This window comes from Vigna radiata, chromosome 8 (assembly GCF_000741045.1).
Source record: "Vigna radiata var. radiata cultivar VC1973A chromosome 8, Vradiata_ver6, whole genome shotgun sequence".
Classification (NCBI taxonomy): Eukaryota; Viridiplantae; Streptophyta; class Magnoliopsida; order Fabales; family Fabaceae; genus Vigna; species Vigna radiata.
Window position 1 is genome coordinate 38,305,616 of NC_028358.1, and position 23,287 is coordinate 38,328,902.

The window sequence follows — 23,287 nt, forward strand, 5'->3', positions numbered from 1 at the left end:
TATAGGTTTATGAGTCTATATGACTATTGTATTAGGTATGTCGTTATGAAGTAATGACAAATAAACACATAATTAATGTGAGAACAACAATTATATAACTAAAAAGTACTATTATGGATAACATTGTCAAGTTTAATGACACATTTAAGTTTTTTTATGGTCGGTCAAGTATACAAGCTCCCAAGTTTGGAAGTTTGATATGCAAAGATTGAGTTTGGTAGGACGACAACAGGTTCTTTAACTGAGTTGTGACTCATGTAGATAAAAAGAACTTTGTTATGAGAACAATTAGTCCATTCTCCTAGTTGAAGTCAACTTTTATGTGTAGGTGGAATGAACTCATTACTATTGTAACTGACCCTTTAGTCGAGTTGTAGCCGACTTATACTTACAGGTGGATTGATTTGTAGCAAATGTAGGTTTTGATCATGATATAGTTGACTTATTGACATAGGTGTCGTCTTATATGTTGTGAACTGCCATTAGGCTAGTTTTGAACTGCTTTGCATGTGCTACATGTCGTCTCTAGTAAGCTTTGTATGTGTTGTCATCTTAGGAAGGATTTGTATGTGTTGTCGGAGTAGGTTTTGGCTCGTGCTACAATATTAGGTAGGCTCATAAAATGCCAAGGTAGACTTTAACTGACGTTACCGACTTAGGTAAGTTCATATGTTGTTGAGGCAAACTTTAACTTTTACTACCGACTTTGGTAGGCTTTATATATGCTATTGAGACATGTTTTAACTTGTGCTACTCACTTAGGTAGGTTTTATAATAATGAATTTTTGTCATTGTGCGTTTGCAAGAGAATCCTAGGGAATGAAACCCCCCTTGCATTTGTTGTTTTCTTCGTTGTTGCAAGTTTTTTCGTCCTTCAACTTTTTTTGCTTTGGCTTTCTTTCTTTATGGTTTATTTTTTGTAAAGTTTTGCAGCGTGTGGTCGTAGTTGTGACACTGCTAGCTTAGTGATTAACTTTCCATTAAGTTCTTCTAGCTCGTAGGCTTTATTTTGGAGGGAGTCTGTAATGTGATATAATTAGTCTCAGTTGATTGCAATCTTTCTTCCTCATTATAAGTCTTGAGAATTGACGGACTTTTAGCAGACTAGATCTACCTTAAAAAATGTTCTTTCTTGAATCCATGTATTATAACGCCTATTGTCATGCTGGGATGCTCTTGCACTCAGGTATTGAAATGTTGAGTTACTCCGTACAATATCTCCTTTTTGAAATGCTCGTGTTTTACTTGCATTTTGTACCACCATGCAACTATTATTTCACTTCTTCTCGTATTTGAGTTTATTCTCATATTTCTTGTATGAAGTTAATATCAAGTGAACAATATTTCTTTTTGTGTTCCTCGTCAAAGTGTTGTCTTGTCAAGCTCTATTAGCGTGTGACTTCATAATGAACAAACTTAAGAAATTTGTCTTTCTTAGCCAAAGTTTTTCTCATACGTTTCTTTACAAATCCTCTCATGGAAATTCATATTGTTGATTTATTCTTAGCCATGACACCAACACTCTCTTAGAAAATATCACTCACATTTTTGAGTTTCTTCTCGTACCTTGTGCATATCGATTTATTAGTATTTTTATGCATGAAGGATTTTTGTGGTCGTTATGGTTAAAACCAATTTTTAAGTTGAATTATTTGACATAATACTCCAAATTTTGATAAGAGAGAGGAAAATCAGCACTATTGAAAGAAAGTTGTTTTTCATGTCTTGTTGTTAATATTTTTGAAATAATTTTGGAATGACTTTTCATTCATATTTTATGTGTTGCATTAAATACAAAAAAGTTTTATTCTTCTTGAATATATCTCATTGCAGATTTAGAAGCTTATAAACACTTTTAAATTTATTCTATATATTTCAATATGTTTAAATTTATTTTATTTTTTAACAATTTTTTCACATGATGATAAATAGGTGATAGATTTTGGAGTGTAAATATATTTTAAAATTCATAATAATGATTCACATAACCTTGTTTACAAAATTATAACTTGATATATTTTTTTTTAGGCTTAATAGCACTAATAGTCTCTATTTTCGTCACGTGCGTTTGTTTTGGTCCTCATATTTTTTTGTTCAATGTTGTTCTAAAGAATGTAAATTTCGTTCAATTTGGTCCTTTTTGCAAACGCCATTTAAATCGTTAACGATAGACAGTCCAGCTGCGCAGAACAGTGTTGATGTGGCATTTAACTACACACATGGAGTCCTTCAGCCACATTGAGGTGGATTTTGAAAGAAATGTGATTTATTTAATGGAACCCAATTTTTGACGAGGGTGGAGAGTGAAATTAGGGTTAGGGTTTTTTACTTTACTTCAGTGAAAGCGAAAGTGAGGTTCATGGTTAGCCAATCTTGTTCTCAATCTTGGTGGTTGATGAGCCATGTCTCCTTCCCATTCTTTTTCTTGTTGTTGCAATAAATGGGTTCTCCTTTATTTCTCCAGACAAGTTAAAGTTTTTACTAACCCAAGTCTGTGAACAATGTCTAAGTTTCCTCTTTTTCCTTGTTGGTTCTATTCAATTGTAAAGTTAGAGTTGTTGATGCTGTGATTGAAACCATTGACAAGGTTTTGATAAAAAGTGTGTGTGAATGTGATTTTGGTCACTCTATATGAAAGTTTTTGGAGTCTCTAGAGCTATAATTCTCACTATCTTGGTTGAGTTTGTTTATGATTTTTTGGTCACTCTATGATTTTTAGAATTTTCGTTTGCAGGTTTGTGGTGATTGCGGTGATGGCTCAGGGTACAGGTGTGACGACACTAGGGTTAGATTTTTAGAAAGAAAGTAGGGTTTCATTTCTGGTTGGGCTGAAGGTTGAAGACGATGGTGATGTGGCTCTGTGTTTTGTAATGAATGAAGGTTGTTCAATCTAGTCCTCATTTCTGTTAATTATTTCCGAATGTGGTCCCTATGATGATGACTGATCTAGTCCATGTCATAACATAAATGACAGTTCACTTTCTAATTGCACATGTAGAGATCTGACTGTTATCGATTTAGACGACGTTAGTAAAAAGGACTAAATTGAACACAAATTAGGATCTTTAGGACAACATTGAAAAAAAAAAATATAGGAACCAAAACAAACACATAGGGACCATTAGTGCTATTAAGTTTTTTTTTTTTTTATAATAAGTGAGTATTTGTGTTTTTAATAATAAACATGTTATATTTTTTTTTAATTTAATAGAACAACAACTACAACTTTCTATTATTGATGTAATTATATTATTACATTTATGGTCGACGGTTATATTAAAAAAGTATTTCATACACTAATGACTTTGTATAGAATATAAAATTATCTTTTTAATTATTTTAAATCATATAAAGATTAAAGCCTAAAAAAGATTTTATAGAGATAATGAATTAAAATAATAATTTAAATATGCATTTTTAAAATATTTTATACCCCTCATAAATTACTATAAAATTAAAGTTAAATTTTAATCACAAACAATATAAGAAAAACAATTTAATCACATACCTATTATAAATTAGTGAAAATTATACATTAGTAAAAATACATGCAAAAAGAATATGTGCGTTCATATTTTTATGATAATAAAAGTAATAAAATTAATTATTATTATAAATAATTTTTATTTATTTTTTAAATAGTTTTATAAATAATAAATTGTAAAATTTAAAACATAATTAAATAAAAATACTTTAATTCAAAGAAATAATCACCTAAAAAATAAAATTTATAAAATAATTATTGAAAATAAAATTAAAAATAAATATATACCCTAAAATAAGAAATTCATTTTATACATAGATCACATAGATATTTATGACCGATGCATCAGGAATTCTTGATACAGGGGAAGATGCATTTCATTTACACATAAAAATACGCAAACTTATTAAGAGAAATTAAAAAAAAATACTTGTTTGTGTGTTAGGGGCAGCGTCCTTTGCAGGAGAAGGAATTCCGAAAATGGGTGACAGGAGAAAGAAGTCGCGTCGTCTGCAGAACTCGTCAACCTCCTCATCCTCTTCGTCGTCGTCGGATTCCGACCACTCTTCGCGGCGGCGGCGACGGCGGCGCGAGAAGGAGCGGCGCAGAAAGAGCGGGGAGAAGGAGGAGCGAAGGAGAAAGAGGAGAGACAGAGAGAGGAAAAAGAGGAAGAGGCTCCATGATTCCGATGACTCCTCCAACTCTTCGGAGGATGAAGACGAGCAACCTAGGGTTCTGCCCGAAACTGTGATGACTGAAATGATGAGAGAGTTCCCCAACGTCGGCAACGATTTGAAGCAGGTTTCACTTTAATTTCTCTTCCCATACTTTGCCAATTTCATTGATAGTGTTTTTTTTTCTTTTTCCAAACACTAAATTAGTGTTTGATTCTTATTGCATATTTCACAATACATGATTGATTCTTCTTGGTCTTGTTGCTGTTTTGGTTGTGTTTAGCTTTTGCAAATGATTGATAACGGACAAGCTGTTGACATAAAGGGTATATCAGAACGATCTTTGGCGAAGCATTTGAAGAAGCTGTTTCTTTCGTTAAACCTCAAGGAGAATGGAGATAGGGTTTTCTTGCTATCTTCTAAAGGTAGCCCAACTTTGGATGTTCTTGGCCCACTCATTCACTCCTACACAAATTCCATAAATGAGCAAGCTGAAGCTTCTGCGCCAGTGGTGCCTGAATCCAGTTCAGTTCCAGTGGATGCTGGAAATGAAAAGATGGTGGATGACCATGTGATCGCGTCACCAGATGATCATTCTGTTGGTCCTAGGAAAAGGTGACAATTCTTTTTGTCATTTTGCTGACTTTATTTATTTATTTGAAGTCATTGCTTACTTTACTGTGCAGGATGATTGGCCCTGCAATGCCATCAGCTGAATTACTGGCTGCCGCTGCCAAATTAACCGAGGCGCAGACTGAGCTCAGGTGCCAACCCATTTAAGTTGCTTTTGATTCTGTTTCCTGGCTCAATTGAGTCGATTCACATATGATGATGGATGCTTTTTCATGCCAATGACTTTAGAGAGGCCGAATTGGATGATGATAGTGAACTATTTATTGGACCTCCACCACCAGCTATGGTTACTGAAGCAGAATCAGCTAATGAAGCAGAACGTTTTGAAGAGGTACTTAATCCCAGTAGTCATTAATCAAGATTGTTTTCTTTCTTCAAATATTAAAATAAAATACTTGGATTTGATGATTGATGTATAATATATTGGTATTTTACCTATAAGATTGGATTTTATTTAGGGAACATGAGAAATAACTTCTTCAATTTGGCGGCATATGCATTCTACAGTCTCCTCTGGTTATTATGTATTGTAGATTCCTTCAGCTAAACTGAACAATCTGTCGTCTGAATCTCACTATTCATTAACGTTTGCTGTATTTGAACTTCTGGATTAATCTTTAACTGTCTTCTTTGCTATGGGATAAAGATAGCTTGGTTTCCTCTGATCAATGGAGTCTCTAGGGAAGCTCCATCAAATTTTTTTGGGGGTGGTAATGGTGGTACTTTGGCTCTTTGAACGTAGGAATCTTTATGTTTTTCCATTTAATACTGGTTTGTAAATTTCTATCTTTTTTTAAAGTGTTTCTATCAGGGGAGAAACTCTTTAATTCTCAGATTACTTGTTACTTTATTTCTGAATTAGATTTTGAATGTTTATTTGTAATTGAATGTTGAGGTACTAGTTCTTGTCTGTTTATTTCTCAGGTGACCAGAATAATGGAAGTTGAGGCTGATAGCCCATATGATGTTCTAGGAGTCAATCATAATATGTCCGATGCAAATGTAAAGAAAAGGCATGTTCTCTTATGCGGTTTTTTAATTGAGCAAAGCAATAACAATTTCTGCTTAATTTTGTGTTTGAATTAATTATTTTAAAAACCAATTCATCTGTGTTGCTCCCCCTCCCTAAACGGAATTAGTTAGAAAATGGGCATTGTTGGAATGATTTTTCAGTACTACTTGGCTGCCTTACTGCTCCAAAGAAGTCATTAAGTTCTTTTGTAAATCATTATGATCCAAATCATTGGATTATCATGTTATAAACAAAATGGACTATAACAGTCTATTCTGAACTCAAAACATAAGCTTGAACTCAAAACATAAGCTTGAACTCAAAACCTAAGCTTGAACTCAAGGCATTCTATATCTATAATGGGAACTAAAAGGGCAATGCCTCTAAAATATATCAAGTTCTATATTCTATGCAATAATAAAAAAATATCCAATCTTTTTCTCATCAAATGACTGCATATGATCGAGATTATTTGGTTGTCTAATGTCATCTTGATTAATGCCGTTTAGGTACTGGAAGATATCACTATTGGTTCATCCAGATAAATGCTCTCATCCGCAAGCCCACCAGGCTTTCATTAAGTTAAATAAAGCTTTCAAAGAGTTACAAGATCCAGAAAAGGTAAGCCTGATAGAAGGATGGTTTATGATCAAAGTTAAGGGTTCTTTTTTTGCTATATGCTTGAAGTTCTTTTTTTTAGACACACTTGATTAATTGTTTTACCTATATATGGGTTTTCTTTTGCCTTTTTGTTTTATGGGTTGATTGTTTCACTTGAAAGTAAAAAATATTACTTTTTTAAACTTGTACATAAAATAGATTACAAAGACCTTTTTCACAGAAAAGATAGTATGTGAATCGGGGAATAGTTATCTATCTACCATTAACTAAAGACAAACCTTCTTGAGTTGGGTAATGGGAACATTATGAGTGGCAGAGTTCTTGGCAATTTGGGTTTACTTTATTTACAAATGATTTTGATTTGAGTTCAGAGCCTTACCTGTGATTTGAGGCAATTTATTTCCTCTGTTTGGATACAGCAACAGGGAAAGCACTTGTTTATTTTCAACCAAGAAAAGTATTGATAAGCTTTTTTTGCACTTTAAGGACCCCCGATTTGTCAAAATCAAGGTGTTTGAAAAATTTGTGTGTGAAGCAGAGTTGTCAATCTAGGAACTTGAATAGTGAATAATTTAATGTGACATGGCTGAAGTCATTTGAAAAAGCCAAAGTTGTTAGCAATTTCTTGCATTTGACCTACGATATTGCTGACATTCATGTGTTGTGTTGGTAGTGAATAAACAATCATTGGGGGCTGATTAGGTATGATTGGATTATCTTATTCTAAGGTAAATAGTATGGTTTTTTGCTGCTTCTTGAGAGAATACATTGAAACGAGTAATTATATGTCCCCCAAAAGAAGATAGAACAAACAAACTTGACCCCAAGTGAGATGAATTAGTGGTCTCACATGAAACTTGGTAATTATATAATTTTCAGCACAGGACTTTTGATTTATTTCTTGTATTTTTAACTTTTCCTTTGGTTTTTCCCGATAGAATTTTGTTTATTAAGAAAGCTGTTTGGTTTTGGCATGCATTTTTTTCTCTAGAGAGATGTTTTGTTCTCATGTTCAACATATGATAGATTAGATATTTTTTCAATATATTTGAATTCTTTTTATTAACAAGATGGTGTTTTGTGCTTTTTGTAGCGGAAAGCAATGGATGAGAAAATCAAACTCAAGCAAGAACAAGAGGAATTGAAGGTAATTTGAACTTATTTGTCTTGCTATAATATCAGTGATTGAAGCACTAATATCATCATGTGACTGCAGGCTGAACTTAAAACCATGCGTGAAGCTGCATTGTGGAGAAGATCTCAAGGTGAGTTCCACAATGCAGACAGGATTGTTGTCTAGTTTGTTCAAGTTACTTTTCTGCATGAATTGCTATAACAATGAGTCATGAATTTAACTTTTCTGAGGTAAAAATTGGAAAGAGGATTGGGAAACTGAAAGGGTTATGTTCTGTTAGGGATAATTGTAGCACCAATTGCTCTTGTAAAACAAGAAAAGGTGATGGGAAGGAACGTGGAAGAACACAGAGCAAAATGAAAATGTTCACTTCATTAGTGGTTAATGGTGGGAATTGCATTTTCTAACATTCATTCATAAAGCATATTATCTTTTTTATGTTAGCCGAAGAAAAATTGTTAATATTTTTGTATTTAAAGTGGAGCAGAGGAGAAAATTTGCAGGTTGTTTCAACTTTTAAGTAATACCTCACGTTCTAGTTTTATTGTACATAATAATTAAAATCATTTCAGAAGCCTCTTTTTATCTTATTTTCTTCTTAATTGCTATGACTAGCATATTATTGGGAGAAGGTAATGTACTGATGCATGCCAATACACCAACATAAAGTGTTATTGCCGCTTAATTTAGTGATATTATGATTAATTTGTTGTGTGTGGGATGCACTTTTGCCGCTTGCTGGTACTGAGTAATTTTGTAACTGTTTAGGTTGGACAATTGGTCTCTAACCCTCTTGGTTTCATTTTGAGCACAGTCAACAGCCCCAACCCACCAACAAATATATTTAAGCTTAACTTGTGTTTCGTGGAAGGAAAGGGCAAGTAGATGGTACTATTATTACCTGTGAACTGTTATCTTATTTTTAGGATTTCTTTGGCAGGTATTTCCATGGAGGGTGATGAAGAACTGCTGGCACAGACAGAGGTTAAAGTGGAGCCTAAAAGGGATGAGTGGATGACCACACTGCCACCGGAAAGGAAAGTAAGTCCTGTTAATCATTTGATATTTTGGACACTTCTGCTTGAGAAAATGTAATCCATTTATATGATATAAAGTAGAGTAACATTGAAATGTCGTTTAATTATGATCGTGATACAATGATATAATATTGAGTCACTTTAGCTCTCTATATGAATGATCTATGATATATTTTCGTTGGGTTTGTAATTTGTAGATACCAGTTAGAAATTGTAAACTTGCTTGGGTTGTGTTATATTTGGGTATAGTGTTTATATTTGGTTTTCTTAATTGATTGAGGTTATTGGTAGTAGCACACGTCTACAGCCTTGAAATGAATCTCTAAGAATTTAATGAATCTGTAATGCCGTTTTCTCTGGGTTATGTAATGCCTAAAGAATTAGATCTTGAGTTTAGGATTTTGTTTGAGTAAAACCTCAGTCTGGGCCCATATTTTTGGGCCTACCTTTGAAGTAACTCTAGAAATCACTAATCCAATCTGTTGTTAAAAAATATTGAAACTATGAGATCACAGTTCACGAATGCTGTTTCTATTTCTGATTAACTTTCCCTTGCTCGACAATGAAATCAATGAACTCTGACTTCTGGTATCCTATGTAGGTCTCGAGTTGAGACCTTAACACAGTCCCTGGTTCCTTGTTCAATTTCTACGTGCTTTACTCTCTTACCCCATGATAATTTTACATCTCTGCCATATTTAACACGTCAAGCTTAACATTATAAATCCCTTCAAAGCACCACATATCTACATTAGGAGCCTTCCTGTTTTCTTATGGTCAGTTTGGTTGGGGAGAAATGGTGAATAAAAAGGATAAAAGTAATGAAGGTTTTTCGGTTGAGAGAAAGAGAGGATAATGTTTTTTAACGGTGGGACGAATTGTATTATTTTTCACTTGTTTGTTTCTATTTATCTGCCTATCTCGTTTCCATCTCTTCTTTATTTCTCTTCAACTAGACATATTTAGCTTTCACTTTATTTCTTACATAATTCCACAAATTTGTTTTTCATTTAACTTATTTATCTTTTCTCTGCGGAAAAAGTCATTAGTAATGGATATATCCATGATTATCTTATTAGAAACAAAGGCTGAGTTCCGGAGGGGGTGAGCTGAACTTTAAAAGATTTTTCAAAATGGATGAACTGTTTTCTTTAAATTATAGATAGACATTTTCAAGAAAGTTGTTAACCTCAAAAGAAATGCCAAGATAATGTTCTTTAACTTTCCATTTTAATAAGAACTGATTTTAATTCAAATTTCAATAGGCAAGTATAGGGAGAAGAAAAGAAGAGCCAATAAGTTATACTGGTTTTCTCTCACAAAAGAGCTACATTTGGCTTCTAATCTTCTTGAATAGACCAATCCACTATCGTTCAATGTTTTACAACAACCTCTCAAGAAAACAAGAATGAAAACAACCACACACACATCAAGATCTTAAACTCGGCAAGATCTTTTACAACCTATCTTATGAAACCCGATCATAAACACATACACACACACAAATTTAGTGAAAAGGAACAAAATCACTTAGACAAACTCTTGGAAGTGAAATGGAAAAGAAAGAAGATTCAAAAGATGATCTTCAAGATATTCTTTAGTCAATGATCTTTAAACTTTTGGTCTATTTTTCTTTTTCACCACTATAGAGTTTTCCTTAGGTGTTTTAAAATATTCTGGAACTTCTTCAATTTGATTCAATGAAAATAGCTTGAGATAACTCATATAGCTGATAGAATTGATCCATTACAATGTTCCTCGCACCCGAAAAGAACATTTTAAAGGATTAATTCGAGTTTAATCCATTAAAATCAGTAAAGAAAGTGTTTTAAGTTATTTTAATCAATTAAAACGAGTTTTAATCTATTAATCGGAGAGCGTATAAAAGCTCAAGTGGCTTTTAGCGAAATTAATGGATTAAGACACAATTTTAATCAATTAAAAAGTTGTTTTTTGGGTGATCTTTGCATTACTTTTAATATATGATTCCTCTACCTAATTTTTGCATGATCATAGGCAATCAGACCAACAAACATCAAAATTGCAACATTAGAAAACAAGATTAAATGCCAACTTGTAGCTTTTGAATCAACAAAATCTGGTTGATATTAATAGAATTACTAGAACTCTGATGTGGGGCATTATCAACCTGGATGAAATGTCCTTCTGTTTCAACCCACGCTATAACTTACTTTCTTTATTGGTTTTATGAGAATGGTATAATTCTTTTATCATTGAAACCTGTTTTGGTACTCTTTTCGTTAAATTTGATTCTAATTTTCTAAAATATGCTTGAGCTTTAGAGCAATTTATTTAATCAAGAACTCGGTTATTTTGCTAAACGTACTTATTTAAATATCTGTGTTTCAGCCTGGTGGTGTGACTATGCAATCAACCAAGTTTAGCAGGGGCCCAAAGGAAGGTAGAGGTGATACTAGTGTTTGGACAGACACCCCTTTGGATAGGGCCCAGAAAGCAAAGATGAAGTATGTATCTTCCATTCTATTCCAATGCTTTGGTTGGTTAATTTCGAGAGCCTTATAACGAAAAAGATATATTTGTATGGCAGTTATTTGGAGGCATACAATGAAGCTACTGCACTAGCTTCAAATGATGAGGATAAAAAAAGGGCCAGTGAGGATGCAGACTTGGTGGACAAATACAATAAAGCAAAACGGTCAAAAACATTGGTGCAGAAACATCAAGAAGAGGTGGCTAACAAATCCAAGAAAAAGTCCAAGCAAGTGAAACAACAGCCAGGGAAGCAAGAGTGGATGGGTCAACATCCATGGAAGCCATGGGACCGTGAAAAGGATCTGACAGCTGGAAGGAAAAGTGTAAATTTTGATTCAGAAAGCATGACTAAGGATTTATCTTCAAGGTTTTCTTCTGGAAACTTTCAGAGGAACTTCCTTTGATTTGACCGAGTTCGCGTTCTGTTTGCTGACCTCTTTTACCTGGACAACAACTGTTCAATGAGCTTCTTTGAGAATTTGTATTTTTCTTTTTCCTGATGGTTAGTTTTCCTGTCATTTTACACAAATATTATTTTGATTTTCTTTTCTTGATCAACTCTATCACAGGCTAACTGATTCTTTTTCTACAAATGCATGCAGTAGCCGCTTGGTGCTGAATACAGTCATGTGCTCTGCTAGGGAGAATTCTAATTATGCAATTGCACCACTGGCGAATATTATCTGAAGGAGTTTGTATAATAAATGGCCCTATGCGTATTTTTCTAACCCTGTATATTTAATTATCTATCAAGCATGCTTGTCAGAAGCATCGCTGTTTGTGGCACGTGTAGCTATAGCTTGAGAAATAGTGGAGATAGTAGTACGGCATCTGCGGTAAAAGTTTAAGAATTGTTTATATATCTAAGTTACATTAGCAGTGTCATCTTTTGAAAAGAGGGTTCTATCTTGGTTATGTGTGAACTAATAATCTTTTTGGTTCTTTTTTTTAGTCATCTACTTGAAGCTTTACAATTTTCGTATTTTACTCAATCAGGGGCTTGATGGATATTTTGAATATGAATATTGGAATGATATAGAAACTCATTTTGATGAAATTCAATTTTTCTATGGATCGAGGTTAACTTTTTCGGAAGCAAAAATTTTCTATTCTATGTAAAATTTATGCACCAGTCGGTAAACTTTGTGCATAAAAAAAGGTTGAAATAGGCTAGTTAATTTAATTTGCGAGATTTTTAAATAGGAAATATGAATTTGAAAACTTTAAATAAGGTCAAAACTAGTGAGTAGTTATAAAAGTGAATTGAGGAATTAATAGTGAGCAAAGTATTAACGACCAGCCAATTTGATGTCATCTCATTGTAAGAAACCAAAAATGCATTAGGGGTGAAACTGGATGTGTTATGCGCATTATTTTGGATTTTGAATCTCCTCAATTACCAGCTTAATCACATTCAGGTGTCATTTACTATTTTGGCTTAATAATGTTGTTGGTCCCTAGTTTGGGAGGTTTTGTTCAATATGGTCCTACCTTTATTTTTTAATAACAATTGATCCCACTTTTTGAAAAAACTGTTCAATTGACTCCTTTTTTATTACGACGTCAATTTTCTAACTGGTTACGACGTCAATAAGTTCTTTCATGCATTCACCTATCCAAATGTTATTTTAACAGTCCTGACATAACGTTATGTTAAAAATCATGTCATCATCGTATACAATAAGGACTATAATGAACAATTTAAACTTGAATATGGGACCACTATGAACAAAAAGGACTCAATTGAACAATTTTTTCAAAAGGTGGGATCAATTGTTATGAAAAAAAAAGGTAGGACCATATTGAACAAACCTTCCCAAACTAGGAACCAAAAGCGGTATTAAACCTACTATTTTTAACAAAGTCCTAACTCACAATGGTTGAGTAAAAAAAATTCAGAATTAAATTTTTCATTGAAAAAGTTCACCAAATTAAAAAAAAATAAAAAATATTAATTTTTTAAATATATTATTAAAATTTTAGTTTATGTTGGTTTCAATTTTTAGTCTAAATAGATATATGTCTTGACTATTTAGTCAAATTAACCAAGATTAACTTTAGTTTAGACTAGTTCATTTCAATATTTAGTCCAGGTTGACTCGTTTCGAATCTGAGTCTGAATCATTTAAGTCGACTAACCAGTCTTAACCTTCGATTTGAATTGCACTGGTCTTAAATTTCGATCAAGATTAATTGTCTTGACGTTTAGTTTGGACCGACCAGTTTTGACTTTTGATCTAGGTTCATTTGTCTCAATCCTTTAGTAAAGTGTTGAATTTTGTCAAATTTTTGTTTAGATAGATTCAATAGACTTTGACCAAATTTTGATCAAGATCAATTCAACTAAATATTGGTTGAAATCGACCCCATCGAATCTTATCAAATTATGACGAAGACTAACTTGACCAAATTTCAATCAACACCAAATTCAAATAAGATCAAATCAACTTAATTTAACCAAAATTTGGTAAGATTAACTAGATCGAACTTCGTCGGATAACTCGATTCAGACATGTTGACCTTCAATTATTATTACTTATGTGGGATTTTGAATACTAACAATCCCCTCTACTTATACACTCTTCTCCCTCCTGATTCTCATTTTTATCCTAGTCCGACTGCCCTGGTAAAATGGAGGATAATTGGAAAAACATTGCAAGCTACTGGGATATAAATCATCAACGCATGCACGCATCCATTCTAAAAAAAGAGTCATTTGTCTATACCATTCAATTGTCTTCATTTCAATATATTGTTATTATTCTATTTAAATTATTACAATGTTCAATGTATTTTTTTTTTTTTTTTAGAATGAGGTCACTTTCATATTACAAGCAAAGGAACAATTCATTGAAAAGTTGTAGCTAGGATGCCAGATTGGCCTTCATATTTACCTCCATTATACCATCTCAGCTCATTTTAAAATTAACAACAGTGTTTACCACTTGGTTGTGATGATGTTAGAATTTTGAATAGCTACCTCCTTATCTTTTCAGTCCAGGCATTTGCACTACAAAATGCATTGCACAAAAACCAAGAAAAATATATAACACATTCATAAACCAACTATTTATAAGCTCTTAATATGAAACTTGTAGAACTTAAAAGCTTAGATTTCATTTATCTGAAGAAATTGAATTTTATGTTTAATTCAATTTTATAAAACTACATTGTAACGAGAGGTTTATATTATTTATATTTAATAGATTTAACTTTTTTTAATGGACGTGAGATCTCAGCATCATTTTAAAGATTTCAATTAATTGAATTCATATACTGAAATTGAAATGAGAGAATTTTGTGTTGTATAAGAAGAGAGGGTTTCATAAAAAACAAAAAAGTCCGAAAAATGGTGAAAGGTATAGAAAAGAAAAAGTTGGAAGTAAGTCTAAAAATTGATGCGATGATGATTAAGATTACCTAACCTGGGATGATGCTACCCATTCAGATTTTCCTTCTATAATCCACTTTTCTTCTTCTCTCACCAAACCTTCTTTTAAAACACAATATTTCTTAACCATTCAAGCCATTTAAAACACAATATTTTCTTTTTCTAAAATCGATTTAAAATATTCACCATCCATACTGAGCTAGCTGATCATTATGGTCAACTTCATGGGTTGAATTCATATTATCATCTTTGATTTGAATAACACTAAATTTTTTTCATTCCTATATAAACTGAGTGAAAGTATTATTTAATTTTGGAATTAAGTTGTCTATTTGCTTACTGGTTATTCATCTGATAGTCTTCTCCTATAAAACCTAGGTGAATAAAAAAATAACAAGATAATTCTTAAATTCGTTTTAGAAAAGCCATTGATAAATCTAAATTTTTAAGATTCTTTTAGTTTATTTTTCGTTACATATAATTCAAAAGTCTTGATTATGTGGAAGCTAAGCAAAATTGGTTCAGGACTGAAATCAAATTAAAATAAATGTTAGATACAGTATGTAATTGTCAGTACTATAATTCTGTACAAAAAGTATAAAACTAGTTATTGAAATGTTAATTTTTGCTATCAATGTAATGGTGCCATTTAAGGTCGGAAAACAATTACTAGGATAAATGTAATAATTAATTAATGTTGATTATTACTAAACCTATAATATTGTATTTTAGTTCTGTCTAAGAATTAAATGTGAGAGTTCTTGCAACAAAGTTTTAACATGAAAAAAAAAATATGTAAATGTTTATTCCTAGTCTTTGTTCTTGAGTTTTTTTTTTTTTCCCTTATAAAAGTGCAATCTGAAAGAAACATTTATGTTTATTTGGAAAAATATTCTTAAAAACACTTTTAATAGAGAGATAACAAAAAAACATTACAATAAGTTTTTCAATGATAAGTTAAATTTAACTTATTCATAAGTTAATTTATAGAAATATTTCCTATTATCTTTCTAAAACCTAATTTTTAATTTTTATATAAATTAAATTTATTTTATAAAAAATAATTTTTAAAAGTTTTCCTGTGAGGAGAAGTTTTCTTCCAAAACGACCTATCTTTGACTAACGTAAAGGACAACTGTTTTGTCATTTGTTTGTCAGCAATTCAAAGTAATATATATATTAGAGAAAAATATTCCTATATAATACATTCTAAGTTTTAAGATTAAGGGTTTAATAATTTTCATTCCTCAAATAAAAAAAATAAAAAATCTCAAATCTTTATTCACCTTTTTCATTTCTCTCAATTCTTTCTCTTTCATTTTTATTACTTCAACATTTTCTCTGTCATCTTTATTGAAAAAAAAAAAAATTACCTAATCTTAATCTACCTTTTTCACTTATTCAATTTTAGATAAGAAATAAATTATACATCACATGGTTGGTTTATTGAGCATTTTAATTAACAAGACTAAACCTAATTTTGAGCAATGATTAATCTATATGAATATATTAATAAAAAAATACACTAAAAGACAAAAGGAATAATGAGCAGAGGTAATGATGAATTGATGTATTGAGACAATCTTAGGAGAAATTTAAAAAGGGAGACAAGTTGGGTTGCGACACAAGGCATGTCATTATCAAACTTGGTTTAAGCTTGAAATTTGGTCTCTAGAAGGTTTGCTGTTAAAGAGAAACACGTAGTGTAAGGAAGAAACAAGAAAATAAAAGGAAAGGATATATGAAAGTATACTGAGTGATAAGATAATCCATATATAATGAGAAGAGTTGAAAATGTATGCTTTATGAATACATTTAATGTGTATGTGGGACTGAGCAGCCCAACCTCCTCTGCAGTCCCACAAACCGCCCCAAATGCTTCTCTCAACTTGCTTCATTTGCACTATTTCTTTGTTTGATGAAGCAACCCCACCACACACCCCTTATCAAAATCATCACAATCACCTTCCAAAATACTTTCTTTTCTGCGGCTGCTTTCCTAACAATCTATTCTCAGCTTCATTGAAAGAGACCTCAAATAGTTCTCCTCAAAGGTTTGCTTCCCTATTTCTACTCTCAAACTCAATCATTCTCTTTTACTTTCACATCCTCTTAAATTTCAAATTTATCACGACTAAACTTAAGTACTATATGTGACACTTCTAATTAATCACAGCCCCATGTTTTACAGATTACAATCATACCACAAATTACCATCATTGCTAACATGATAATTTTACCAAAAATAAGCAATGAATATGTAAAGTCAAATTGAGTTGAAGGAAGGTTATTGCTAGTTCCTATTTAGACCACTCTGGTGACATATCACTGGTCACTGGTGCCGTCTGCTCACCATAGACACAACTTAGTTACCGGCCATGATAATGACAAATTGATGATCAATTTCACTAACTACAGATTTTGACTTAATCCTCATTTTTTGTTTACTGCTTGAAGTTGACTAAATATGAACGTAGATGGGGTTTTAATGATTATTCCACCCTTTTGACCTGAGGTTAGAATTTTGTGATTACTGAGATAAAAATTCTCTTTTTATCTGGTGCGGCTTTAATTACACCCTGCTGGCTTACTACTACACAAATTGAAGCTCTTCTTCAATTTAGTGTGAACAGTACGTTACATGCTTTTGGCCACAATATATGACTGAATTTATTACAGGAATCCTTATGTCTATGAAAAAGTGGAAGAGAGAAATAACAAAAGGGAAAACGTAAGATATTTTCTGTTGTTACACTACATATATAATGAATAAAATCAGGGAACAGGATACATACATATCACAATGATTATCCCTTCTTCCTTATGTTGCATGCTAAAATAATAATGGGCCTTTTCTCTCTCAACCAATGAACTGTGTATCTTGTTCACACGCAAGTCTCATGGTGCTTGCACTGAAAACTAGATTCCGGATTTTTTTCCTTTTCCCTTCTCCCCAACTCGAAATTATGGCTATACTCATTGAACCAAAATATATCTAGTGGTGGACCTGGTGGACACATATCTTGGCCATTTTGTTGATAATTGCTTTTGCAAAATACCCTTGTGAGAATGAGATGACAACAGTCATCATAATCCACAAGAGACAACATAAACTATAATTTCTACAACATACATATGAATATATGATCATATGGCATGGAGTAATATTACTTTTTTCTGACAAAGCCTGGCCTAAAACGCTTCATATGAAATTCAGAATTTTAGTTCCACAGGCACAACTCGATCTTTACCTGGGACTTGAAATTTATAAACAGATATATTTATATAGTAATATAAAAAAAACATAATAGTACTGCACATGCAGTGTCTGCATCATAGTATTTGAGAAAGGTTTGTCTAACAAGCTTCAATGTTTACATATAGACCAATGTTTGCCCCACCTCAATGGTACTGGAAGCAATTGGTATAGGTAACCGAAGTACTTTCTGATGGTGAGTATGAAGGGCTAGGGTCACTTTCAGACAGTTTAAGTTAATCAAAAAGAAGAACAGTATCTAGCATAAGATCTGCAGATGTTAAGCTCCACCACACGCGCCCATAATAATAATGACATTTGTTTTGCTCCTTTTGATTATTAATTGTCCAACATAATTACTCTTTTTGTTCACTTGCTGCTACCTTAGTACTAATTGATTCAATTCTTACCTATCTGAAATAATTAAAGACAAAAATAGAATTTCAAAGCCATTCAGCATTACTTCTTAATCAAAGATTGGCATACTTAAAAAAAGATTAATGGTTGAGCCAATAAGAATCGGAAAATATATCTTGGCCAATAATTACAGCATTAAAATATCATTGAAAACGTAAAGTCGGTAGATCATATCTGTTTGTGATGATTTATTCAGATTGGGTTCATGATTTTCTCTGATCTATGAGAATTGAAACGGGACCCACGGTTTTTCCTTCTTCTTTGTTCTGGGGGGTGAAACTAAAATTAAAGACCAAGTAAAGAGGGTGGTTTTGGTAGTTAAAGCAGTGTTTGGTTTGATGTTATTACAGTTAAAAACTAGTGTACCTGAAGGTTAGATTCACCTTTTGTTTCTTTGGTTGAAAATGGAGCACCGACTATCTAAGAAGATGTGGATAGGTTAATCTTAAAAGAGAAAGACGATCAAATTTGAAGATACTGATTTGACAATTATGGAAGTGGTAAAAGTTTTTGGGGCCATAAGTTTGATAATTTAGTCCATGTACAATTCACATATATCTTTAACTTTATTTGTATTGCAGATTAAGATGATGTTTACGTCATGTTTAGCGAATGAATGGCTTGTCTGGTGACAGCTCTGTTCTGTATAGATCATGAAATAGACTTAGTCTAAAGGTGTGTGACAAGGCATCTTCTAATGGTTTTCCTACGTCGTTGGAGCATTTTCCGACCTCTGCATGACTATGTCACCGTGTCATAGCTTCTTCACTGTATCACTGCCACAAGCAGTGTGGTTAATGTTACTACTGTGTGTGTATTCAAGTTAGTGCTATCTCTAGGTTCTTATTATCACCTATATCTATGCAAATTTAGGGTTGACATTTTCTCATATATGAAAAGAAGGTGTGACCCAGATTTTTTACCCCCTCAAAATTTTGAACCCACCTAATTTCTTAAACATGTGTAAGTAACAACTCTAGATAAAAATTTAGCATAATTATTAATTAAAGAGAAAGGAATAACCTTCTTATATATATATATATATATATATATATATATATATATATATATATATATATATATAATAAATTTGGTTTGCCATAAGTTTTCTTCTACGGAAAATCCTCAAATTTTCATCTTCTCAAATTGTTTTAAATTTTTGTCCATATAATCAAAAACTAACCAAACAATTTAAAATAAATATAATATTTTCATTTAACCTTGCAAGCCATAAAAATTTCACCTAAACGGTTAAAATGAGCTCATATATTAAATTTATCATAAACTCTATTTGGATAACAGTTATTATGAATCATATATCAAAAAGTTAAATATATGACCAAATTTATAAAGAAAAATTGAATAAGAAGACCATCACCGAAAAAAATTTATTAAATAGCAATCACTTCTAGAAAAAATTTATTAGTCACATGACTAATTTAAATATAGATTAAAGATTATTATACTTAAAATGATTTCTATTGTAAATATAAAATTATCATTGATTTGTAAATTAGAACTTAAATTCGTTTCTCATATTAATTACTAAGAAATTAATGTCTAAATTAATCTCTATTTTTAAGTTACTATTGAAACTAACTTAGATACTATTTTTTAATAATTAAAACCTTAGAAACTAATGTAATTCACAACATTTTAATTTTGTATTTATAAATATAGAAAACATTTTAGAAATTAATAAATTTTAATTTATAAATTGATATCTAAATTATTAATATTTTTTATCTCTAAAATCATTGTTATTTAATAGTTTTATTCTAGTGCGCACAATTTTAACTAAATTAACCTAAAATATAATTAATTATAAATAAGAGAAAAAGCAATATACATTAATTGTGTACAATAATTTTATATATTAAATATATCACGTTTAGACTATTTGAAAAAGAAAATTGAAAAGAAAATATCATTTAAAAAAGAAAATTGAAAAACAAAATATATAAAATGAATTTAGCCACTGAAATATAATTTTAAAATCAATCTCGGTCACTAATTCAGGTACAGACTTAGTCATTAATTTTCGTCACAATTTCATTCACTGATTTTAGTAGTAAATTTGGTTTTTGATTTTAGTCACAGACTAAACATAAATTCGATCACTTATTTCGGTCACAAATTTAGACACTATATATTAGTAACGAACATATTAATGATTGTTATTTCAGTCACTATTTTCAATAATATGTGTTTTTCTTATTTAATAATATGTGTTTTTTTATGTATTTTCATAGTATAATTAATTTATTAATTAAATAAGTTTCTTTATGTCTTCAAAATCATTTATATTAAAATTAACATCTTTAAAGAACTTTAAGAAATAATATTTCTTATTATCAACATAAATATATTAATTTTGACATTGATAGAAATATGTTGTTTTTTTATAAATGAATATCTGGTTAATTCAATGGTTATTGTACGGATCAAATTAATATAATTACGAAATATTAGAATAAAATTATCAAAAGTATATAAAAATATTTTTAACCCCTGATCCATTAAATTTTATATGAGCATAAACTTTTTATACCAAAGCATCACTATCAAATTCTACAGATAATATAAAAGAATTGTATGATTTTGCAATGGGATAAAAACTTTCATCTATCAAAAGGCTATCTTATTGAACTTTCTTCTATTCTTGTTTCTTCTTCTTTATCATAGATCATTGGTTTTGAAGGTGGGTCCGAAATAAGAATTTGAACCCCTAAGTGGGTCCTCTAAAAGTTCACGTGTGGGCCAAAACAATCATATGAATTCTGAATTCCTTTTATTCATTTCCTTCTGCTTCTTCTTTTCAAAGTAAATTACCTGAAAGATTAAACAAAATAAGCCAATTTGATTCTAGAATGAACCAATTTGCAGATTCCAGGCTTTAAAGCTTTTAGTGCAGTTGTTTGTAAGCTAATAAAGGAATACACAAAATTTCAGGGCTCATACACAAGCAATCTGTTCCACACCACTAGATAAAATATACAACAGATATATTTAGAAGCAAAGAATACTTTCCATATTTGTTTATAACTTCTTCTTCCCTAATCTGTGAAAGAGAGCTGCTGCCTTTCTGTTCAAGTGCTGCATATAATATACACTTCAGAAAACTACATTCAAACAAAAACTATAACCTAATCTTGTTTCATTATATGTAAACCTAAAATAAGGTTTATAGATGTGAATGAAACTTATTATAAGTTTGTCTCTTTGGTAGTTTCCGAGATTATGTTTCTTAGTTCTTTTTCTTCCTGAGCTTAAAATTAAACTAGCAAACGGTAGGCTGTTTTTAATATGCTTTGCTTTATTTTTATGAATGTTTGATGCAGTAGAATAATGTATATGATCAAGCCACGGGTCTATTATAGCCCTAATATAAAGCAAGGGTGACAAATTAATTACATTAGAGTTTAGACACAATAATTTGGTCTAAACATTCTTCCTAACTCTAGGTCAAAATAAAATAATATAATTATATCATAGAACTATAATTGAAACGCTATTAAAATGATCATATTTCGGTGGCTTCTTTAATTTAAAATCGTGTTGCTGTTAGCAAAAACACATGCACAGTGCAAAAATCTTATTTGTTCTTTTCAGTCATAAATTAAAATCTTATTTTGCAATTAAGGTTTCTGAGCAGCTTTGATTTTCCGGCAAGTTGATTAAGAACACAGTTATGCTACACTGCTAAGAGAGCTTAATTTTCAGCCTTCATTACTAAAAACAAGAAAAGTCAAGTTCTGCTTTTGTTAATCACTAATGATTGTTATTTCATTGAGGTTAATTATTCATAATTAACCTATTACTACAATTTATAATAACCTTTCATGCGTTTAATAAAATAGTGGGTCACCTAACCACATAACCATATAAAATACATTAAAAGCATATTTACATAAATGTATATAGTATAGTGAATAGATTTGGTATAGTTTTAGTTAGGTTCAACTGAGAAATTGTCATTCAGCAAACACCACTACAGAAAGAAACATCTTTAAACAAAGCAATTACAAGGTTTAAATTCAAAGAAAATGATAAACACTAGTACTCCATTGTAACATATATCCAAGGGCACATAGAATTGCTGGACACAAACAGCAAACCATGGTCCACTTATCTCAGTGTCAATTTAAACCGAGGATGTAAATAAACAAATGAATGTTTACTAATATAATAAAAAGTGAACAGTGAGCACATATTTTAAAAAAATTAAGAAGCATATGTAAGCAAGTGTTGGAACAAAATGACGTCAACATCAACATTAAACCATTAATTATTTAATTTGCAGGTGACAAGTTGCTGGTTAAATATTGCTGTTCTGCCAACAGAGTCCCTAGAAGGTTGTATTCAGTAGGTGTAAAGGGTACCCTCAGGTATAATAATATGGTTATAGCAAGCTTTCTATACAAGCTTTCGGCTTTTGGTCACTACTCTTTCATATAATAAATGCTATTTCTGTACTAGATTTGCAGCATATTTATTTATTTATTAAATTAATGCTTCTGAATAAGACAATATAAACCCTTACAAAGTACAATGGTAGGTTGGTAATCCCAACTTATCTAGGCTTTATGTGTGCTTGTATAAAACAAATAAATTTAATCCTTTGAGTATTTATATATACAGACATATAATACAAATCCCAAAATTGCCTTTTCAATCCGCGTATAATATATACATCCATTACCTTTTTATAATATATATACAAAAGAGTGCATTGTTCTCAAAGAAACATGTTATCAGTTACTCTTACTTTTGTAAGGGATAATATATAAAAGTCTATTCTTTCTCAATAATCAAGTCATTTAGCTGGAACTTCAATGTTGAAGAGAAAAACCAAGTTTGTTCTTATTGTCGGGTGTACAAAAGGCAAATCCATTGAAGAAATTCAAAAACTTTTATGTTTATAAACTTATATCATGTTTGTTCCTATCCTAAGTTCACACTCAGCTGTATGAAACTTGTTTTGTGTACCATAACAAAATAAGAGACAAAAAGGGTGATGCAAATATGTCTGATCAGCCTTTTAATTTCACTTTGAAGAATGGTTTGAAGAGTTAAGAGATGAAAATATAAATAAATTACTTTCAAATTCGAT

The 23,287-nt window shown here is 31.1% G+C and overlaps 1 protein-coding gene across 1 annotated transcript; it reads left to right on the top strand.

Moving 5' to 3' along the window:
• The first annotated feature begins 3,840 nt into the window (after window positions 1–3,840).
• On the top strand, window positions 3,841–12,081 carry LOC106772579. The gene is made up of 12 exons (XM_014659078.2): window positions 3,841–4,285; window positions 4,442–4,773; window positions 4,845–4,922; window positions 5,020–5,122; window positions 5,716–5,804; window positions 6,313–6,424; window positions 7,518–7,571; window positions 7,641–7,689; window positions 8,500–8,600; window positions 10,967–11,082; window positions 11,166–11,612; window positions 11,713–12,081. Exons 1-11 carry the CDS (start codon window positions 3,965–3,967, stop codon window positions 11,512–11,514), a joined length of 1,704 nt encoding a protein of 567 aa, XP_014514564.1. The 5' UTR covers window positions 3,841–3,964; the 3' UTR covers window positions 11,515–11,612; window positions 11,713–12,081.
• The last annotated feature ends 11,206 nt before the right edge of the window (window positions 12,082–23,287 follow it).

What these genes read in the sequence shown, in the direction of transcription:
- LOC106772579 (XM_014659078.2), top strand. Translation starts at nt 3,965, where the DNA reads ATGGGTGACAGGAGAAAGAAGTCGCGTCGTCTGCAGAACTCGTCAACC. An exon ending in TCGGCAACGATTTGAAGCAG is followed by an intron (nt 4,286 to 4,441) that starts GTTTCACTTTAA and finishes GGTTGTGTTTAG; the next exon opens with CTTTTGCAAATGATTGATAA. An exon ending in AAGCAGAACGTTTTGAAGAG is followed by an intron (nt 5,123 to 5,715) that starts GTACTTAATCCC and finishes TTTATTTCTCAG; the next exon opens with GTGACCAGAATAATGGAAGT.